Here is a 19,760-nt window from a genome sequence, read left to right as displayed (position 1 = left end):
TTTTTTTGGTGAAAATGAAACACGACTTTTTTTAGAGAATTTGGAAATCCACTGGAGCGAAGGCGATTGAAAATCTTAAACAATCTCCGGATGGAAGACGAATCTTCTATTAGGTTGTTCGGAACGTTATTTCGTTTTTTTTTGGTGAAAATGAAACACGATTTTTTTTAGAGAATTTGGAAATCCACTGGAGCGAAGGCGATTGAAAATCTTAGACAATCTCCGGATGGAAGACGAATCTTCTATTAGGTTGTTCGGAAAGTCATTTCGTTTCTTCGGTGAAAATGAACCACGATTTTTTTACAGTGTACGAACATTTTATTGAATTATATATTCTCAATTTTTGGAAACGAAACGACTTTCCGAACAAGCCAATTCTATCGAAAATTATTCGATACTCTGAACGCCATGGTGGTCACCGATTACTTGAATTAGAACGTTGCAAGGTTTGTTCGAAACGTTTACAAGGAACGAACGTTCGTTTGTGAATTTTTCAACAACGTTATCGTTGTTAGTAATGTTACGAACTAACAAGCACAAGACCATTGATTTCTAAACTCTTAAGTAGCGTAACAAGTACACCGATTAACAGTTTCGTTAAATGTCTTTGAATATAGCACGGCGGATCCATCTGTTTGCGAAACACGCACAGTCGAAACAATAAATGAACAAACGTTGCGAGCAAAAATTACCCGACACTGTCGACATTACTCTTACCGATGGTGTCCCGTTATTCTTAGCCCGGACCTGAACTTTCTTTCTCCCTGAAATACATCGTATTTATACAATTCGAGTTACACGATGTTCAACTTACGCAGAAAGCTTCGCAAAGAATTAACCGCGATAAAACCTCGTCTAATTATCATTAATAATCTACGAAATAGAAAACGCTACTGGTGTTTCGAAATTTCTGGCGAACTCGTAACATCGACCGAGTCCTCTTTGATAAATTTATTTATTCTACCAACTCGATCGGGAAGTTGATCTATTGACAAGGTTTCTTTTTTATTTGTACAACGACTATCGTGCGAATCGTATAACATCGGAAAACGTTCGACGCAATAGCAGTCTTTCAAAGTGTAAGTACAATTCGATTTTCAGTATTAATTTTGCAACCTTTACGAGTCGTGAAAAAATCGAAGAGAAACACGATACGCGCAACGAAAACTCGTGTCCACTTGAAATGAAACATGTAAAAGTGTTTGCGTCAAGTAGCCCTCAATTCGCACGCTTTTAAATTGTAAGCGACACCGAATACTAAACATTTAGTGATTTATTGCATTTCCGAATGTAAACGTACAATTCACGACGATCGTTGTACGTGTATTCTCAGCGTCATGGCCATCAGTAACAAGTTCTCTTTTCTCCTCCAAACCTCTTACGGAGATGTTAATTGCTTATTATTATGTTCGTACGATTTGTACGAAATAAACATAATAATCGTACGCTATTAACATCGTGTAATACTCAATAGTATATTGTCGAACGACACTGGTAAACGTGTACTATATATATCGTACGTTGGTTTTATTTCTTTTACGAAACTTCGTCTAACAAAGTTTCGAAAATAACCGTTTTCATGGAACTTTTTTTATACAAAATTCTAAACTATCCGTTCCGCTAGATCAGTTTTTAAAATAATAAAGTATGTAAATACTTTACGTACTTAAGTATGTAAATGTATGGCCCATCAATTTTTTCTTCAATGACACCAAATATTAAAGATACATTTTAGACGATTAAACATAAACGTGCACGACGTTGGATAATTTATTCAATAATTACTCAAATTTATAGTAGAACTTGTTAGCACAGAATGTTACAATCTCGCACGATCGATCCGAAATAATAATCTGAGTGTATGCTTTGGAAATGTATTCCACACGGTTGGAATGTTTCATTACGTTTCCACGATTTGTGTCCGTTTAGGTGTTTCTCGCGACAATCGATGACAACTGTTAAAAAACATTGGAAACGCGGCAGAACGAATCGTATGAAAAACGATGGGGACATTTTTATTACGCACCATTGGTGATTGAAATCGTCTCGATTTCCATTTAGATGAACTTTTACGCTAGAAATAAGTCAGCAAATAATAATTCAAGTATCAAGTGGCGCGTATACATTACGTAATATTTGAATTCAATTACATTTACCGCAGCACAAATAACTCGAGGCGAGTAATGCATATTACATTTACGCAATGAAAACAATTCAGAACCAAGGAGCAAAATAATTTACGCTTACGTCGTTCGCCGAGTCTCGAAACGAAAGAACGAACTACTTTCTGTGAATATTAAACATTCGGTGGTAAAAGCTGCAGGTTCGACTTAACTTCGTTACACCTGTACAACTCGTTGAGCAAAAGCAACGTCTCGAACGACAAACGATCGCCTCGAGGGTACTCGTGTTTCCGGTCGATAAATCTCCACGGGCGACTAAACTCGCGAAATCAACGCGCGTACGCATTTTTCCACGTAACCTTACAATTAATCGTGGAAAATATTCCGGGAAATAAAACGAGCCGAGAAATCGGTTCGACGAAGAAATTGACATCATCCCGTGAGTAACGATCGAGAACGATGAAAAAAGTTCGTCGACCATAGGTGTTTCGAGAGAAAGGAGAAAGAAAAGAGGCACGCTAAATTAATGATCGTGTATTTGTAAACTCATCGCAATCAGAGCCCAGATCGACATATTCGATATTATTATACATAGTATGCAATCTCGTTCCCCCTTGATGCGCTCGGTGCAGATAACATCGAAATTCTTCGCGATATAAGTATAATCGTATTGATAGCGAGCCGTTGATTTCCTTTTCAATTCTTTCCGCTTGTCAATATTATCGATTAGAGTTGCATTTCATTTAATGAGAGAGTTTCAGCATGCGAGTTCCCCGACACGAGGAAAAAGTAAACGCGCTAAGGTTGCAGACGAGCTCCCCCCGGTGCAATTTGCTACAAAATTCTACGGCACTTAACGTTTTTGTAGATAAATTTATTGCACCAATTTACAGGGACAAAACTACTATTTCGTGTTTCAAAAAGAAATTACAATTGCCTTAATTGCATAGCTTGTCGCGTTATTAACGTAGCGTGCGCATCGTACGGTTTGTAAGAACCTTATCTAATGTAATTATAAGGAATTTCAAACAGAGTTTCAAGTCTTTAACTTTAGGAACAATTTTCCGTTTCAATCTCCCATTGTTTCCTAAAATCCGCATCGTACTGTACATTGGACACTTTTCGATCATTCTTAACCGACAAATATTAACCAAGACTAAAAACGAAGCATCTGGTAGGACCATATTGACGTATACCACGCCTATGAGAAGAATGCCACTGGGGCCCGGTACTTTTTTCTATATAAGCAGCAAGTAACTCCAGCACCAACCAAGACACCTAACAGAAGGAACATGGTTGATACCGGAGCTGGTTACTTTCTGCTCGCATGGAAAGAGTTACCGGAACCCCACCCGCATTCTTCTCGTGCATATGGTGTATGCTCGCATTAAGCCGAAAGTTCGCGCAATTAAACATTAACGAAACGTGCCAATGCAATATAATTTTCTCTTTAACTCCGTGCTTTCCAAATTCTTTGAAAGACGTACCCTCAAAAAAGAGAAGAGGATCTCTATGCTCGAGACGAACGATACAAGAATCTACATCTCTACGGTTGTTGCACGGAACGATGAATAAAATTTTTGTTAAATCGTAGTAAATCGGTAGAGTGAATACACATACACCTATACGTATTAGGTAATCCCATAAGTAATGTCGTCTCTTATCGTAATTTAAACGAACACTTGAATCGCATCTCGGCGATGTGTTTATAGAAACTTCTTTCTATAAAGCTTAAAGAGTGCTCTCTCGACGGTCTATCGGTTGCGTTCGATGCAGTTTGATCGACATTTTTCACTTGAAGAAAAATTTTTTAACGAGCGTGTGCGAACTTCATTTTCGGCATTGTATGCGAATTTAAAAAAGGTAGTACAACTACGGATACGGTTAAAAACATTTGTAAAGTGTACGATGAACGTGCTTTGAATTTGAGAAAGTGTCAAAGATGGTTCTCCGAATTTCGAAAAGGTGATTTTGACCTTTCCGACGAACCGAGATCCGGTCGACCAACAGCGTTCAATCCTGAGGCATTGAAAACTTTGATCGAGTTCAAACCACAATTAACTACCGATGAAATTGCTGAGAGATTAGACACTAGCCGCAGTACTGTCCATAGACATTTAATACAATTGGGAAAAGTATCGAAACTGGGAAAATGGGTTTCTGACCGTATCCAACGCATGAACATTTGTGCTTGATCGACGAGATCGACAAAATAATCGTTCGTTCCTCGATCAGATTATTACTGCAATCCCAAACGAAAACGTCAATGGCTATCACCTGGTGGATCATCTTTACAGTGGCCAAAACCAGTGCTTCGTCCCCGGAAAGTTTTGTCGCGCGTGTGCTGGGATATTAGAGGAATTATTCATTTTGAGCTTTTAAAGCAAAATCAGACCGTAACGGCTGAGATTTACAGCCAACAACTTGAACGTCTTCGAGCAGCGTTAGTGGAAAAACGACCATCGTTAGCGAATCGCAAAGGTGTTCTATTCCTCTACGATAACCCTAGGCGACACACAGAAGAATAACGGTAGAAAAACTAAAAATTTCAATTGGGAACTTCCATTACACCCACCATACTCTTCGGATCTTGCCCCAAGCGATTACCATCTGTTCGGATCGATGCAACACTTTTTAAGTGGAAGAAATTTCAACAATAGCGAGGATGTAAAATCAGCACTAAATGAGTATTTTCATTCAAAATCCCAGAAGTGTTTCGAAAATAGAATAAGAAAGTTGACCGAAACTGATGATCAATGTATCGATGATTGAAAATAAATGCAAGTATTGATATCTTTCACCGGAAGTCACCGTCCAAAAACGACATTACTTACGGGATGACCTGATATACAAACTCCCAAGACATAAAAAGTAAAGCTTATCAGGTACAAAAGTCCGTGAGAGAACACACACAGTATTGGGGTTTCCGGTGAACGGAGTGGGCGTACACCGGGAACTTAACCGCGTTCTCCCTTTATTCTTTTCATGGTGTACGAATTGTCGTAATTTTCCGACGTAACGCGCGAAATGCCCGTTGGGCCCTTAGGGGCAATTATGCCCGCCGACTTACGGGACAGAATGTCGACATCGGGACGCAGTGTACGCGTTATTGCAAATAGGGCAGTGTCTTCTCGCTATCGGTGGAAAAACCGGCACGATAGAGACGATCACCGTCATAAGCCGATCCTGGTAGCAAAGCGGCGACCGAAAAGAAACGCCATTACCGAAGGCACGTACTTACATTAGAAATACGATCCCCTGCCGACGATTAACGAGCTACTGTCGATCGCTCGCAAACCGGTCACGTTTAACTTATTTTTCCGAGTTTCCAGCTACTCGCGCCGGGTTCGCTACGGTAATGGACGGTGCCATTCACGCGCGGCGATTTTTTTTCGGTTAACTCTTTCGGTCCAGAACGGTCCCAATACGCAAAGCCGCGACGCTTGTAAAATACGACCGCGATCGAATAACGGGGAAACGTGGCCTCGTTGGCCTTGAAACGTTACGTGTAAAAACTACAAATTCCCCTCGTATGTAAACATATAAATCATCGAGGTGTAGTGAAAAATGTTTCGTACGAAAGTGAAGCCGGCTTCACGGGGCCCGTAATTCGGTACGTGGGAACTTTTTCTGCGCGACTGTTGACAATACTACAACAGTGGATAATCGGCGCGTTGCTTTTTGTTGCCACCTTGTCGTTGAGCTGACATTTAAGGTAAGGATCCATTACTTTCACTGCTACCGAGATAGAATTAATCATTGCTCGCGCACACTTATGGTACCTGCGGTGTAATAAAACCTCCAAGCGCGCCTTGTAACGGCAATAATTAATAGCTAATTATTGGCACCTCGTCCGTCACTCTGGACACTTGTAGGTAACTCGGTGGTAAACTAGTTTCTGTGAAAAGGAAAAACAGTATATTCGAGGGGGAAAACGGACACCAGGAATCGGAATAACAATTTGTAGAAATACACACGTCGTCGTGAAATGATGGATTTAGGTTTCGCGCATCAATACGTTCGTAATACACGTGTGTGGTACGCGTACAATTTACCGTTATGAGACGAAACGTGTTTTACTTGGAAATGAAACGAGTGCCCACGTTTTACGGTTAGTTTTAGAAAAACTTTCGGTTTATTCGCACGATCGACATTCGTTGACGTGAAAAAACCCTGTGACCCACGCGGGGGTTAGGGGAACGCGAACGTGTCAACTATGCCCAGTTAAGGGATGTTGCATCGTTCGTGTGCACCGGGTTTAAACGATGGACGCGCGCGCATTCCTTGGCGAAACTTCCTTAACGGGGGTATTTATTATGATGCCACCGTGGCTAAACAGGAACTTGTCACTCATTATACAAGAACTACTAATTGGCTCCTTCCAAGCAATTTTTTCACCTCGTGTTAATGAGTAATGTCATAATTCCCGTTGGATAAGTGTATCGTGTAATAGAAAAGATAATACAAGAGGCTACGATACTGTGAAAGAGATACGAATCCGCGAGATGGTGAAACGACAAAAAGGACAATACGCTTGCCGATGACGTTTGCATCGGAAACGTATCCAGAGGTATAGTCGACGGCACAAATATAGCGATCTTATTAAGTCAGTTTCAAGAGGGCTGTAAAATGATACCCTTGTTAGGTGTGAACCGCTAAATAGGTTTTTCTCAGCGGGGTAGCGATCCGTTAGCTGCAGGGCCGTGCTTATTGATTCTCGGTTAGGTTCGTTTCTACTGTCGTTACTTCGTTTTATTACGGAGCTTTCATTGTTCGTGTTCTTAAAGTTTTTTTTTCGTTAAAATTTCTACGAGTTTTTAGAGCATACGATAAAATTTCTTTGTGCTCTTTCGCATACTCTCTTACACGTACTCTTAAAGTTCCAGCACCCGATAAGAGTTCCTTCGATCGGTCCTGAATTGTTGACACCCTGCTGTCAAGGGTACTCCTGTCTTGGCATCCTGTACTTGCTTCGATCGCTATATTCCTACCGTCGAGTATATATAGTTAATAATCGAACCGATTCGTATTCATTAATACCGATACGTACAGTACCGGACAAATGTATTCGGACAGATACTTTGCGATACTCTGTATTGTTTTTTAACTAGCGTTTTATCGATAAAATTAATAAAACGATGTACAGAGAAATAAATTAACCCGGTAGATTTCAATCGAAACACGTGTAATAGTGCACAAATATGTGAATGATAAAAATACTTTTTGTCCAAAGACATTCGTATCGATTCGTCAACATTGTATTGAGATATCAAACAAATATGAATTGTGATCGATGTTGGTAAGATGCACTTGACATTTCGTGTAGTATCGATACAATTGGGACACTAAGTATTTATCATTGAGACCTCAACGAGACAACGATGTAGCTAATCTACTATCAATGTTGCAGATTATTCGAATAATCCATCATTGTTACGAGTTTGTAGTCATCGTAATCGAATCGATGTAAATAAAAAGTGATTCGTGATTTAAATTTTATATCGGCGATTTTTTATCGTTGGAAGTTGAAACGTCTCGATCCGTTACAAGTCTTCGTCGAACGTTGCAACTATCGACGATGAGAAATCGCTGATAAAAAATAAATCGCTAAATTTCGCGTAAATTTATTCGAGCAAGGTCGAATAAATCTTTATCCAGACAATCGTTCGAACATTTCTCATTGTTTTTCACGTATTTCTCGTACGATCGCGAGATTTTGTTTTTGTATCGATTACAACTGGTGTCATTATAAGGATGCTAATATATAATTATGTTTCGCGTTCGGACTGATTATCGTATATTATCATTACTACTTTTATTTCTGGATGGTTGTGAATGTAATTAAACAGGTATCGAACTTTATGTAATTGGTAGTTACCGATACCATAGTGGCGTATCTTAATAAGTTTTGAATCGTTTAAAAACATTCCTAATAATAGTTTGATACAAGAGTATCCGTTTCAAACGTAAACGTATCGGGAGTATTAAAGCACGTTTCAACCCCATTACTAGGTACAGTAAAGAACAAAAGTATTCGTTCGGTAAGAAAATCGAATACGAGGCTAAACCGCTTTTGAGAATTCTCGTGTAATAAAATACGATATTCCCCTGTAACTGTACGCGAAGTACCTGTCACTTATCCGGGGTAGGTACATTTTCTACCAAAGAATTCATACACGATTCCAGTTTCTGCTTCTGCACCGATAGCCTACTGCAAAATTAAAACGTTAGAATAGAATGTTAATAGACTGCGTAAAACAATTGGAGAACAATTCGCGTGGATGAACGAAATTTTATAAATGAAGAAAATAGTGCATATTTCGTGTAACAATATATGTACATACTTATCAGATGCCCGACTGTACAAGTATAATACATCCTGGAACTTTTAATGCGTTATGTAATTTCCACATCATGTATATATGTATGACACTAATGTTTCGATTCCTGCGGTGTCATTTTTTGAGGCATACCATTAGAATAAAAATAATGCTATGCAGAAATCCAATGGCTGTTCGAAAGTGTAGCTTCTAGAGAACACTTTTATATCGTTCGAACGGTTTTCAAATTACTTTTAACAATGGAAAATATTTCTCAAAATTGTACTCGAATCGAAGCACTTCCTGGTAGCGACGAAACCTCGGGAAGAACGTCGAGAATATTGAGTTCCACACTCTGGGAAAAAAGTCACTCGAATTAATTCCTTTTGCTATTATTTGTAGCGGTAGAAAATATCTTTCGAAAATGTATTCGATTCGAATCGAAGCACTTCCTGATAGCGACGAAACCTCGAAAACAATGTCGAGAATATCGAGTTCCACACTCTGGGAAGAAAGTCACTCGAATAAATACGTTTGCAATTATTTGTAGCGGTAGAAAATATCTTTGGAAAACGTATTCGATTCGAATCGAAGCACTTCCTGGTACCAACGAAACCTCGAAAACAATGTCGAGAATATCGAGTTCCACACTCTGGGAAGAAAGTCACTCGAATAAATGCGTTTGCAATTATTTGTAGCGGTAGAAAATATCTTTGGAAAACGTATTCGATTCGAATCGAAGCACTTCCTGGTAGCGACGAAACCTGGTAAAGAACGTCGAGAATATCGAGTGCCACGGTCCGGTACCCAACGCACCGCTACCAAATCCGTCGCAAGGTATCCGTCAAATCGAATAGAAAAACGTGTTATTAAACGAGTCAAAGTCGCCTGCTCGACAGCGTCAGAAATCCTATTAAAGCTTGTACGCGTTGTCAGTTCCCTAACGACCTTAAAACATAATCAACGAAACGATCGCCGCCGCGGACGTCGCAGCCGGGACAATAAGAGCCGCAGGACGTGCGGGCATTTTTCCGCAGCCATCGATCCTAGATCCGCGGCTGCCAGGAAGGACTTCTTTCGTTCCACGTTACATACAGAAGCATTCTTAACGCGTAGCCGACGGGGAGACGAAGGAGACAAAGACGCGGCGAGCGAGAAAGAGTATCGAGAGAAAGGAGCGACTCCTATCTTCTCGCGGCACAGTTCAACTGCGAAGGTCGGTCAATGGCCAACGCCGGCTAACAGCCACCAAAGTGTGGAGGGGAGAGAGATCGCGTTGGAGAAAGGAAGAACGCGAACAGAGGGACGTAGAGGGAGGGGGAGGGTGACAGGAGAGGGAGGGTGACAGGAGAGGGGAAGAAGGGCGACGTAACTCGGATGGTACCAGAATATCATTACGTTCAATTGCTATACGACGACATCCACCGACCAGATGGTACATGTCAATGCACGTGTGTCCAGAGAAAAAAGAGTTGACACTGGCTGCCAGTCCGGCCACTGTAACAAGATTATTCGAGTTCGCGTCAACAACACCATCCACGACGGATTCCTCATCGCTCGGAACGCGGAAATTTCTTCGTCACGGCAAAACATTACCGGACGACCAAGCCGATCTCCACGCGATCGAGATTGCCGCTCCCTGGGCTGCTCTAGGATCAAGACGAACGAGCGGATCCCTGTATTGGAAAAAAATTGCCCTCTGCCTTTTAAACGTGGAATTCCTCTCGCAGCGGCGGTAGGTTCTCTTACGATGATGACAGGATGTCCGCGACAATAAGTGTATGCGACTTTTTAGTTTGCAACGAGTCGGAGACGAGGATATTGATTGTGGGAATCCGAACAAGAAACCCGTGTACCGTTGGTGCGTTGATAATTTAATATATCGCAACGGTACCGTTTAAATCTTGCCCGATTAGCAAACGGTCGAGAGAGTCGAGAAATTTTCAAGTGGAACTTTTTAGCTGCACCCGCGGTGTACGAATGTGAACCCTTCAACGGTAGATCGAGGACGCGAAAACGACGAAAAAAGCTGGTACAAACGTTTGCCCTGGTTTATCTTGTTACCGAGTTACAGTTGCTTTTGTACTCCAATGATCCCTTCGTCTACAACTGAGCTAATATAATTGAGTCTACCGAATTGTTTGTATACAATGCTAGGTAACTCCTTGATATCTGTCAAGCTTGTTGACTATTATGTTCTATAAGTCAGTCTAACTCGTTCTCTTGATACGAGCATTTGATGTGTCTGTAACTTGTGTGTTAGAGGTGGTACCGAATGAGTATTCAGGTCAGGTAATGGCAGACACGCGTTTGATGTATAGACTTGCCGAATGTAATTCAACCGAAGCAAGATGTCTGTATGCGGATCGTTACCCGGATAAACGTCAACTATATGAGAAAATATTCCAGATATTACACGAACGTCTCTCGGATAGAGAGTCGTTTAGAAAACGATTGTCAGACGGCGGTAGATCAGCCAGTTGAACCGAAACTGTTAATCTCGGAGACCGGATCCTGAATCACGTTGAAGCAAATGACAGCGACAGTGGCCAAAAAATTGGCAACAATGGTGAATGCACGACGCACGACAGTGCGGAGACTTTTGCGCGATCAACTGCTTTATGAACCCAACAAATGTCGAAGATTGAACAAAAATATTGTATATCGAAGATTGAGAAACTCTCTGACACGACGTCAGCAGTTTCGTACTCGCCAGCTGAAAGTGGCCATTACGAACATTTCCTGTGCAAGATACCTACTTAATGGCCAAGGGCTAAAGGCCATCCTCTTCTCGCCAAATATCTCAATATACAGCGGTCAATTAGCGACAGAAAAACGATAAAAAGTTTCTACCAATTTTTCTCTGAAAATGGCTTCCACGTGTTACTATACGCACCGGATGTACCGACAATAAGATACTTAGTGGGGAGAGAATTACCTTACGTGTATACACGACACTTAACAGAAAAAGAATTTTCTCGAAAATACGTGATATAAAATGTTAAGCATCGTACACGCATTATGGTGTAAAGTTCCGTGCCTGTAGATGGAACTGGAACATCGTGTAAAGCCATCGGAGTTAAAAAACGGGATATTATAAAAATAATATGTTAACAAACTTAACGAAAAGCATGAATAATAAATTCAAAATTTACATCCACGAAATGGGAATAGATTGTTATTTACAAGTATAAAATTAGTTACTTCCTTTTTTATTGAACGTTAATTGCACGAAAGGATATCTGCACACTTGTGTAATAAAAGTCTGTTTTCTTTTCATTTTTGTAGAAGAATAATCGTAGTGAAAGTGGAAGTATATGTACAGCTGTCTATAAAAGTTTCTGGTTTTCTAGCAACTGTTTAGCTCTACTTTAGAGGAGGAAGTAAAAATAAATCGAGGATGTTGAGAAGAAAAACAGAAGCTCAGCTAAGAAAGGTTCTCTTTATTTATAGGAGTATTTACAAGGTACGCGTATATCTGTATGTCTGTGTCTTTGTTGGGGGTATTCACTTTAGGGATATACTCTGTATTTGTATAAACATTCGGATAAACCCACGACCGATCTGACTCTGTTGTTGAATTATAACCATGTTTGGGTTTGACCATCTCACACTTGCTTATCTCTACATCAAATACCGATAGATAACACATGTAGTTTCGGTGGAAATCAGCAGACGCGTAGCTATTAATCTTTAATTCGAAACGTTATACAGCTCGAATGAATTTAAATAAAACCTTATCCTCTTATAAACTGAACCTCGACGAATAGAAATTAATTGCTCGGATTGGCACAGAAGTTTCGTTTAAAAACGAATAAAATTTCGTTGAGGAAACAAGTATTGAATAAAAACTAGCCTGAATTTCTCTACGACCAACAAATAGACTCTCGTTGAAATAATAGTTGAACTAAAAATTGATCGAGATAACGCTCAACTTTACTTTCATCGGATAAATATTTCTCGTGCCTTGGTAATTATCTGTACTGGGAGTGATCCTTTCATTTTATTTCCACGAAGAATAAAACGTCTTTACGTAACAAGAATGCCACAGTTTCATTTAATCGCACATTTCAAAGCAGGCCAAGTTATTTCATTGATCGTTTCTTGCAATGTACACCAACGACGCGCGTTCCCATTGATTAAACACCAGAAGAGAAGGCAGTCGTGACAGCTTCCTAACGATTACAACGAACCACAGTACTTGTTATCTAACATAATAATTTTCAGACCCAGCCAAGCACTTCAGATTAGACAAATACAACGAAACAATAGCAATCTTGGTTTCCTCAAACAGATGTAATCGTTATCCCAGTTTTGAGTGCAAGATGTAACCTCCATAATAGGTACGTACGAGTACATGTAAATACGTTCGGTCGAACAGTCGAACAGTCGCTATTAATAGCTACTAATCTTACTAATACCAGTTAGTACTTTTATGTGTTTGCACAACGTGTTCAAGATATCTCCCGATGCAGGAACAGTAAATTATTTTTATCGATATCTTTTCGTTTTTTTTTTTTTTTTTTACCGCACTTCCTGCAAAACGAATTAATATCTTTAATCGTATTAAGCGCACTCAATTTCTTTCGATGGAAAGTGCGACAAACGGAGCTGCGAACATTAATCAATTATTTTTTGCTAGTTAACGTGTAGTACTCACGAGTGGTACTGGTTTACGGGTTCCGCGTTGAAATAAATTTCCTTGAATGCCTTCTTTTTCATCTTTTTCTTCTTCTTACATCATGTTAACATTCCTTCGTAGTGTCTAGAAGCGGACGGGTGGTAAAATGTAGTTTACTAGTCGAGAAACATTGCTTACAATCGCGTTCCAATAATCAGGATCGAAATTAAAAACGAAGAAAGAAGATTCCACTTCCCGAAGCGCTGTATTTATTAAAATTCTTGCGAGACTCGCGAAAAATGCGTAGAATGTCAACGAGTAATTGACAACTCAAGTTCGGAATAAAGGCTCGCTCTATAATAATTGCAATTATTCGTTACAGCAGCACGACTTCAGATTTTCAATCCCCTTTAGCGAATAACAGAAACTGTTCGAAACAAATACCTCTGTAACGAGATCTGGTACATACGGTAATTATCGATCTACATTGCTCGAGTACTCGACGATTTTCAAATTTTCATTGTCCTCGAGAACGGATCCATTTGCAAAAACTTTGTTCCACATTCACGACGTATTTTTTGCGAGTGTATCAATCGTCAATGATAAATCACCCCGGGCACATTATGAAATAAAGCAACGCGTTTCATAATATTTCTTCATTGCTTATGTAGGATTCCCTCGAGCTTAGATCCAATAAAAAATATGTTTTATTCATGTCACGATGTGTTCGCGAAACATTGACTTTCGCTCCACTCTGAGAACAGGTCGACGATGTTATACTGCGAATTGCCGATAATTAGCAAACAGATAGCTGGCACGAACGCAAATAGAGTCGGGAAAATGCACTGTATTAGCTAAGCCTACTTAAGACCCGATACTTTATTGAAAGCTCACTCTCGAGCACGTGCATACGGTATTCTAATCGAAATAATAAATTCATTTGCTCGTGAAAGAAATCGTATTCACTTTTTGTATGTGTGTACTTAAAAATTTCTACTTCTTCACCTGAACTTCGAAACGCGATACAAAAATGGCGATGGGATAAAATATCTTACAATAAATGCATAATCGGACAAATTGAAAGAAAATGTTTATGAAAAGTTTCTCGTGAAAGCGATAAACAACGAGAGTTATTTTAGATCGTAATTCTATATTTTTGGTAGAAAAACGATTCCTGGAATTTACATTTGCAATGATAAGGGACAAACGACCTAGAACGGGTCATTAATAGTGTGATGTGAGAGGTTAGTATAGATCGGATTAAAGAAGTAAGAAGTAGAACAGGTAAGATGGTTTATGTAGTATGTATTACGCCTTTTCATGAGCTATAGCTGAACGCGTTTGACGTATTGCTTTCAAAAAGAAAAACTGTCTTTAATCTGTTTCTTATCTCCGAATCTAATCTCACACTTGTCAGCAATGTTGCTCTCTCGTTATTCTCTTATTAGTTACTTTCTTTTCGCCTCGATAAAGATGGTATTAGTTGACAGTGTATAAGCCAGTTCTTGCCATTAAAGACATACTTTTTCTTTGGTTAAACCTTGATCGTCGGAAAAATAAATATTTATCATGGAAGAAAATCGGTTCTTCCGCTATACGGCTTCGTGGAGTTTTGTAATTGCATCAATTAAAGATGGCGATAAAACCAAGACGACCGTCGTTAGTAACAAGGGAAGAAATCTTTCGCTATAAAAACATCGGATCACGCGTTTCCTCGACAAACAGAGAAAAATGATCGCAAACTAACTGATACCTACATATTAATCCGCTGGTTATTTGCCTCAAAGTTTACAAGATTTACCTAATGGAAAATTATTCAGGAACATTGTACGAAAAGTTATAACACAGGCCTAATTATGCATACATTACTAATTGGACGTCGTATAAACCTGACAAGAGTTGACATTCTATCGACGTAAAAAAAATTGTACTCAACTGCGCAACCTAATCTTATTTAATCGTGTTCCGATCTTCGAAGGTATAAAATAACTGTTTTAATTGCCTCTCGTTCTTCATCGTGGGACGAAACGAAACTAAACCCGAAAGACGGTAATACATTCGTTGGAACGTCAGTCAGAAATTACGTGTACGATATCAGAGTATTAGAAAAATCGGGCGTGTGTATCAGAAAACATGTTTCCCAACGAAAATCGATGGCGAACGATCTCCGAACGAAGTAACGAGATCCGAGTCTCACCTGTCAGCTTTTAATCATCGCCGAGAAGAATGATTAAAAAAATGTGTTGAAAGTGATGACATGGGTGTTCTTCGGTATCACGAAAAAGTGGCCGTCGCCGCTGTGCACACTTCATCCGCATGCTTAGGGCAACGGGTAACGAAACGCCTTCAACCGAGATCCTAACAAGGTCGTGTCAAGACCTCCGATTTCAAGTGCGACAAAAAGTTGCCGGCATGTAGGGCGCATTATAAATAGGAGAAACGATTAATCATTTATCGTGAAACGGATACGGATTTTAAAATAATCTAACAATACTTTGGCCACAAAACTGAATTGGAAACATTTTTTTTTTTTTTTTTTTGCAGTGGAACAAGTCCAATTTGGATAAAAATTGGAATAGAGTTCGACCGCAAAGCGACTCGATTTATTTATTTTTGAACAATTTACGCTAAAGGTATTAGATGCGAAAATATTATCACTTTTGGGGAATTGTTGTAAAAATAATTGAATCTTTTCGTTGTCCTACTTTTTGTAAACTACCTTGTATATGCGTTCACCTTGTAGGTACGTGATATTCTTACGAAGAAACTTTAGGTATCAAATTATTTAGCGGTAAATTATGAAATTCGTACTATTAGACATCGAACTTCAGAAGTGGACATACAATGTTTAATGAAGGTACATACAAACTTATTTATTTCGATACAATGATTTTAAATATAACATTAGCAAATGACCGTTTAATCTCAAAGATATAAATTGAGTATTCATATGTGACACGAATGCGTTGAAATTACCCCGCAAATGAAATACATGCTTGGTACGTCCCTACAAAATTGCCAGGCAGAAGCAGCAGTCGTTGATGATTTGCAAACCAAGCAAACAGGATTTTCAAGACGCTTGATATTACTTTCGATGCTGGCCGATTCATCAAGGGCGCTATAAAAAGGAGATTGCTCGTTTTTCGCGCGTAGTAGAAGTTAGGGGTTTGAAACAGGACACTAAGTAAGCATATTCTTATTTCGTTCGTGCGCGTCGTGCTAATAAAACCACTTTGAAACGTTTTGCTTTGCGAGGAATGGAGTGAATAGACCTTTCATGGAGTGAATGCAGTGATTGTAGGCAATGCAGTTTTTCGCTCGATGGCGCGTTAATTTTTTCCCGCGGAAGAAAATCGATTAAAAGTCGTTTATGCAAATTGTCGTTTTACACTTCAAATACGGAATCCACCCCTAAAATAGAAACACGCTGCGCATTTTATCCCATTCCCCCCGAAGCAGAGATAAAATATTTGTAACGCTTGGTCGAGTAATCGCGTTACAGAAGCTGGATTTCGATGGGTCTATTGACGTTGAATTTAGTAAAAGTTTGCAAAAAAAAAAATACAAGTGTAAATATCGTTTCCTAAAATTGTCCAAATATTCACCGTGAGTCGAATACAAAGATTTTCTAAAAAATTATTTTCGACAAATATTGCATAAGTTAAGAGAGGGGACAGGGGTAGACGATAGTGGGGGTACCGAAATATTTCCATTGGTCGTAGTTTTAAAAATTTCAGAATCGCCCTCGTCTAAAATTCAATATCCTTGTCCACCTTTAAAAAACGTCAATCAAAATCGTCGATTTATTATTATTACTAGATTCACCACAATATAAAGTGAACTTCTGATACGTTAGAAGCGGCGTTTGGTATCGCGAAAAATGTTGAAAAATGATACATGCGGTATAATCTATCGGTTGAGTCATGATAAACGATATTCTGTGAACAATAAAGTAGTCTCCACATTGGTCAATATTTGCTGGTAACATTTGTACGTATCCTAGCGTCAAGATGTAAATAATGATACAGGCCATTTTCAAATATCAATTTTCTATTGTGCCATCGGATCGTAGCGGTAAATATACATTACTTAATCGAATGAAAAACATGCATCGTTTCGTTTAACGAATAATCCAAGCCTATCGGGTCTTAGAATTAGTGCAGCAATCGAAACCGGTTGACCACGATCTATTGACCAATAGCAATACTTATATGTAAATATCACTCTATATAAAATTGCTATGAAAACAACCTTGTTTATAAACATTCTAGGTACACGTATTGAGTGTATATTAATATTGATATTAATCATAGATTGGTATTGATATTGAGTAGGTATTAATATTAAAAGTATCCTCCGACAGAAACTAAACCTCGACGTATCGTTAATGGTTATTATAGTATTTCGCTCTATTCGACCCCAGTTTCTCGAAGCTTTCGGTCCATAGTTCATTAATTCTTGATGTATCCTGCTCACTCTCCTTGGACAGTACATACCCGAGATAAAAAAATGTCGATTCCTGGAACGAACAAGTTACCCTACCCGGATACGTGAAAACGAGCGAAGTCGATTCGGTTTCTTATAATCAAGTATAATACTGTACATGGTCAGGGTACCCTTAGACATCTTCGACTGTAACAGATATGAATAAGAAGTACCCATCGTTATGAAAAGAAACCATTTTCAACAATTCTGTCGACGAAACGTTCTAACGAAACTCTATCGCGAACAAACAGTACTTTTAACTCGGAAATGAAACGTTTCTGGAAGCGTACAGTCGCGTGAGTTTTTCATCGTTAAAATATGTCAAAGAGTGTGTCAGAAGTGGACGGTTTATTTTTAAAATTTGGGAATGAAAAATAAGGGAAGACAGTTTCGACGTGGAACGACAGAGATGGTTGCGTGTAATTATGCCCGACAATGAGACACTTCGGGGGATATAATCCTATTTTTCTTGATCCCATCCGTGAAAAAAATATCCCATCCATCATCGTACCTACGGTTCTCATGTATACCGAAACCACTCGAGACTTTCACGCAGTGTGAACAGAGGCTGAAGATCAAGATTCTTGTCGAGATCTATCCAGACGAACGAACGCATCAGAGTGTTCTTAAGTGGCTCTTGACCTCGCACTTCTATAACTTTACATATATGCACGCATGTCTAACCTCCAGCGTACGAGCCTTTATTAGTGATAACGTCATCCCTTAGAATTTGATAGCTATAAAAACTCAGACGCTAATCGCGTATCGCTTACAAACCGGAGGAAAAAAAAAACGGTGACGGTGGATGGTCAGCGCGCAAAATGACGAACAATGAAACAAGAAGAAAAAAAACAAAAGAATTTACAGCGGCGATCCCTCGATTTTTATTAATACAGAAAGGAGTACGCGCGTTGGGTTTCGAGCTCAAGAATCGATAATGCAACCGACTGCGTTACGCATCGACGAGGAAAATTATTCCATTATCAATGGAATCGTTATTCGTACGTTTTGTTTGGCTCTATAAATATTATCGATTACACGTTGAAAATCGCAACGAACAACTGGTTTAACGTATCTTCGTTTAATACGCAACGACGAAAATAGCTCAAGGTTTTTTAATAAGAAGAAAATTAAAAACAACTCTGCATAGAGCTGTATTCGGTCGAACAATAAGTTATGACAATTTTGAATCGTACACTGCCCACTATAGGACGAACAGAACCTTAAACTGCCCACACATGAAATTGATACTTTCGGTATCGGTGACTCACCATTAAAGATATTAGTTACAACTTTCACACTTAACAACCGATAAGCGGAGCTCTCGCACTGTAGCAACATCTGTAGCCAATATTTGAAAATGGAAAACCATCGACTCTTGAATTGGTAAAATTTTGATGTTACCAAAAGAGAAATTGAAAGAGCGGCACTATTTTCTCCGAGTCACCTAACACCAACACTTGTACGGACAAAGCGTCGCATTATTGATGCAACAAGCGCGAGAAGCTTTCTAACTATCGTCTAGGAAATGCACATTACCATTTTTTCCATTCGATGGCCGTGTCGCCAGGTTGGCGTGAATTACACCTGCGCCTATGTCATCCTAGACAAGTTGACCGAAAAGAATAACCCACACAGGCCCGCCGGTTACCGCAGATAACACTGCCACGAGTAATAGTAAATAGGTCAGTCACCTTCGTAGATACACTGGTTGTTATATAAATCTTAAGGTTCTAACGCAACACCATAAAGAGGCGTATCGTCGCCACTTGCTTTTATCGTAGTCCACGATTATGTATAAAGGTCGCTCCAAACGACGAGTCCCTGTGGCCAAATTGGCCGCGAAAATATTTCTGGCAGCTTCGGTGTACCACGCGGTTTGCTGTTCGCATTGAGGCGATCTAGAAAGAACTCTTGCTGGCCTCTTGCGTTTTTTAATTTTTTTTTTAACCGAGTAGCCGGAACGCGTAAAAATAACTCTCTCTCTCTCTCTCCGGTCGCGTGGTTTTCCTCCGTGGGAAAAAAAATCGCCGAAATCAACACTCGAAGCCATTAACCAAAGTACCGGTGTCCCATTTGGACGACATTCGGAAAAACATATTTTTACCGGTATTCAAATTTATTTAAATCTCGCAGCGATTTTTAAGCTACGATGTCAAGACCTCGATAAAGCGCACCGTGACTTTTTGCAACATTTTTCAGTATACGTTA

General features: G+C 39.4%; 2 protein-coding genes across 2 annotated transcripts in view; one reads left to right on the top strand and one right to left on the bottom strand.

Annotated features, from left to right (window-relative positions):
- LOC143143125 (uncharacterized) overlaps nt 1-19,760 on the bottom strand; it is an 88,060-nt gene that overhangs the window by 49,182 nt on the left and 19,118 nt on the right. The gene's annotated exons all lie outside the window — the stretch shown is intronic.
- Nucleotides 3,824-5,316, top strand: LOC143154789 (histone-lysine N-methyltransferase SETMAR-like). Its single transcript, XM_076326753.1, has 6 exons — nt 3,824-3,827; nt 3,987-4,289; nt 4,359-4,553; nt 4,633-4,881; nt 4,986-5,020; nt 5,170-5,316. The coding sequence occupies exons 1-6, from the start codon at nt 3,824-3,826 to the stop codon at nt 5,314-5,316; spliced, it is 933 nt and encodes a 310-aa protein (XP_076182868.1).

This window comes from Ptiloglossa arizonensis, chromosome 2, assembly GCF_051014685.1.
Source record: "Ptiloglossa arizonensis isolate GNS036 chromosome 2, iyPtiAriz1_principal, whole genome shotgun sequence".
Lineage (NCBI taxonomy): Eukaryota > Metazoa > Arthropoda > Insecta > Hymenoptera > Colletidae > Ptiloglossa > Ptiloglossa arizonensis.
Note: the sequence above shows the minus strand (reverse complement) of the source record. Positions and strands in the feature narration are given on the sequence as shown.

Coding starts and splice junctions, on each gene's coding strand:
- LOC143154789 (XM_076326753.1), top strand. Junction 4,554..4,632: donor TTACAGCCAACAACTTGAAC/GTCTTCGAGCAG, acceptor CGATAACCCTAG/GCGACACACAGAAGAATAAC. Junction 5,021..5,169: donor CTTATCAGGTACAAAAGTCC/GTGAGAGAACAC, acceptor TTGGGCCCTTAG/GGGCAATTATGCCCGCCGAC.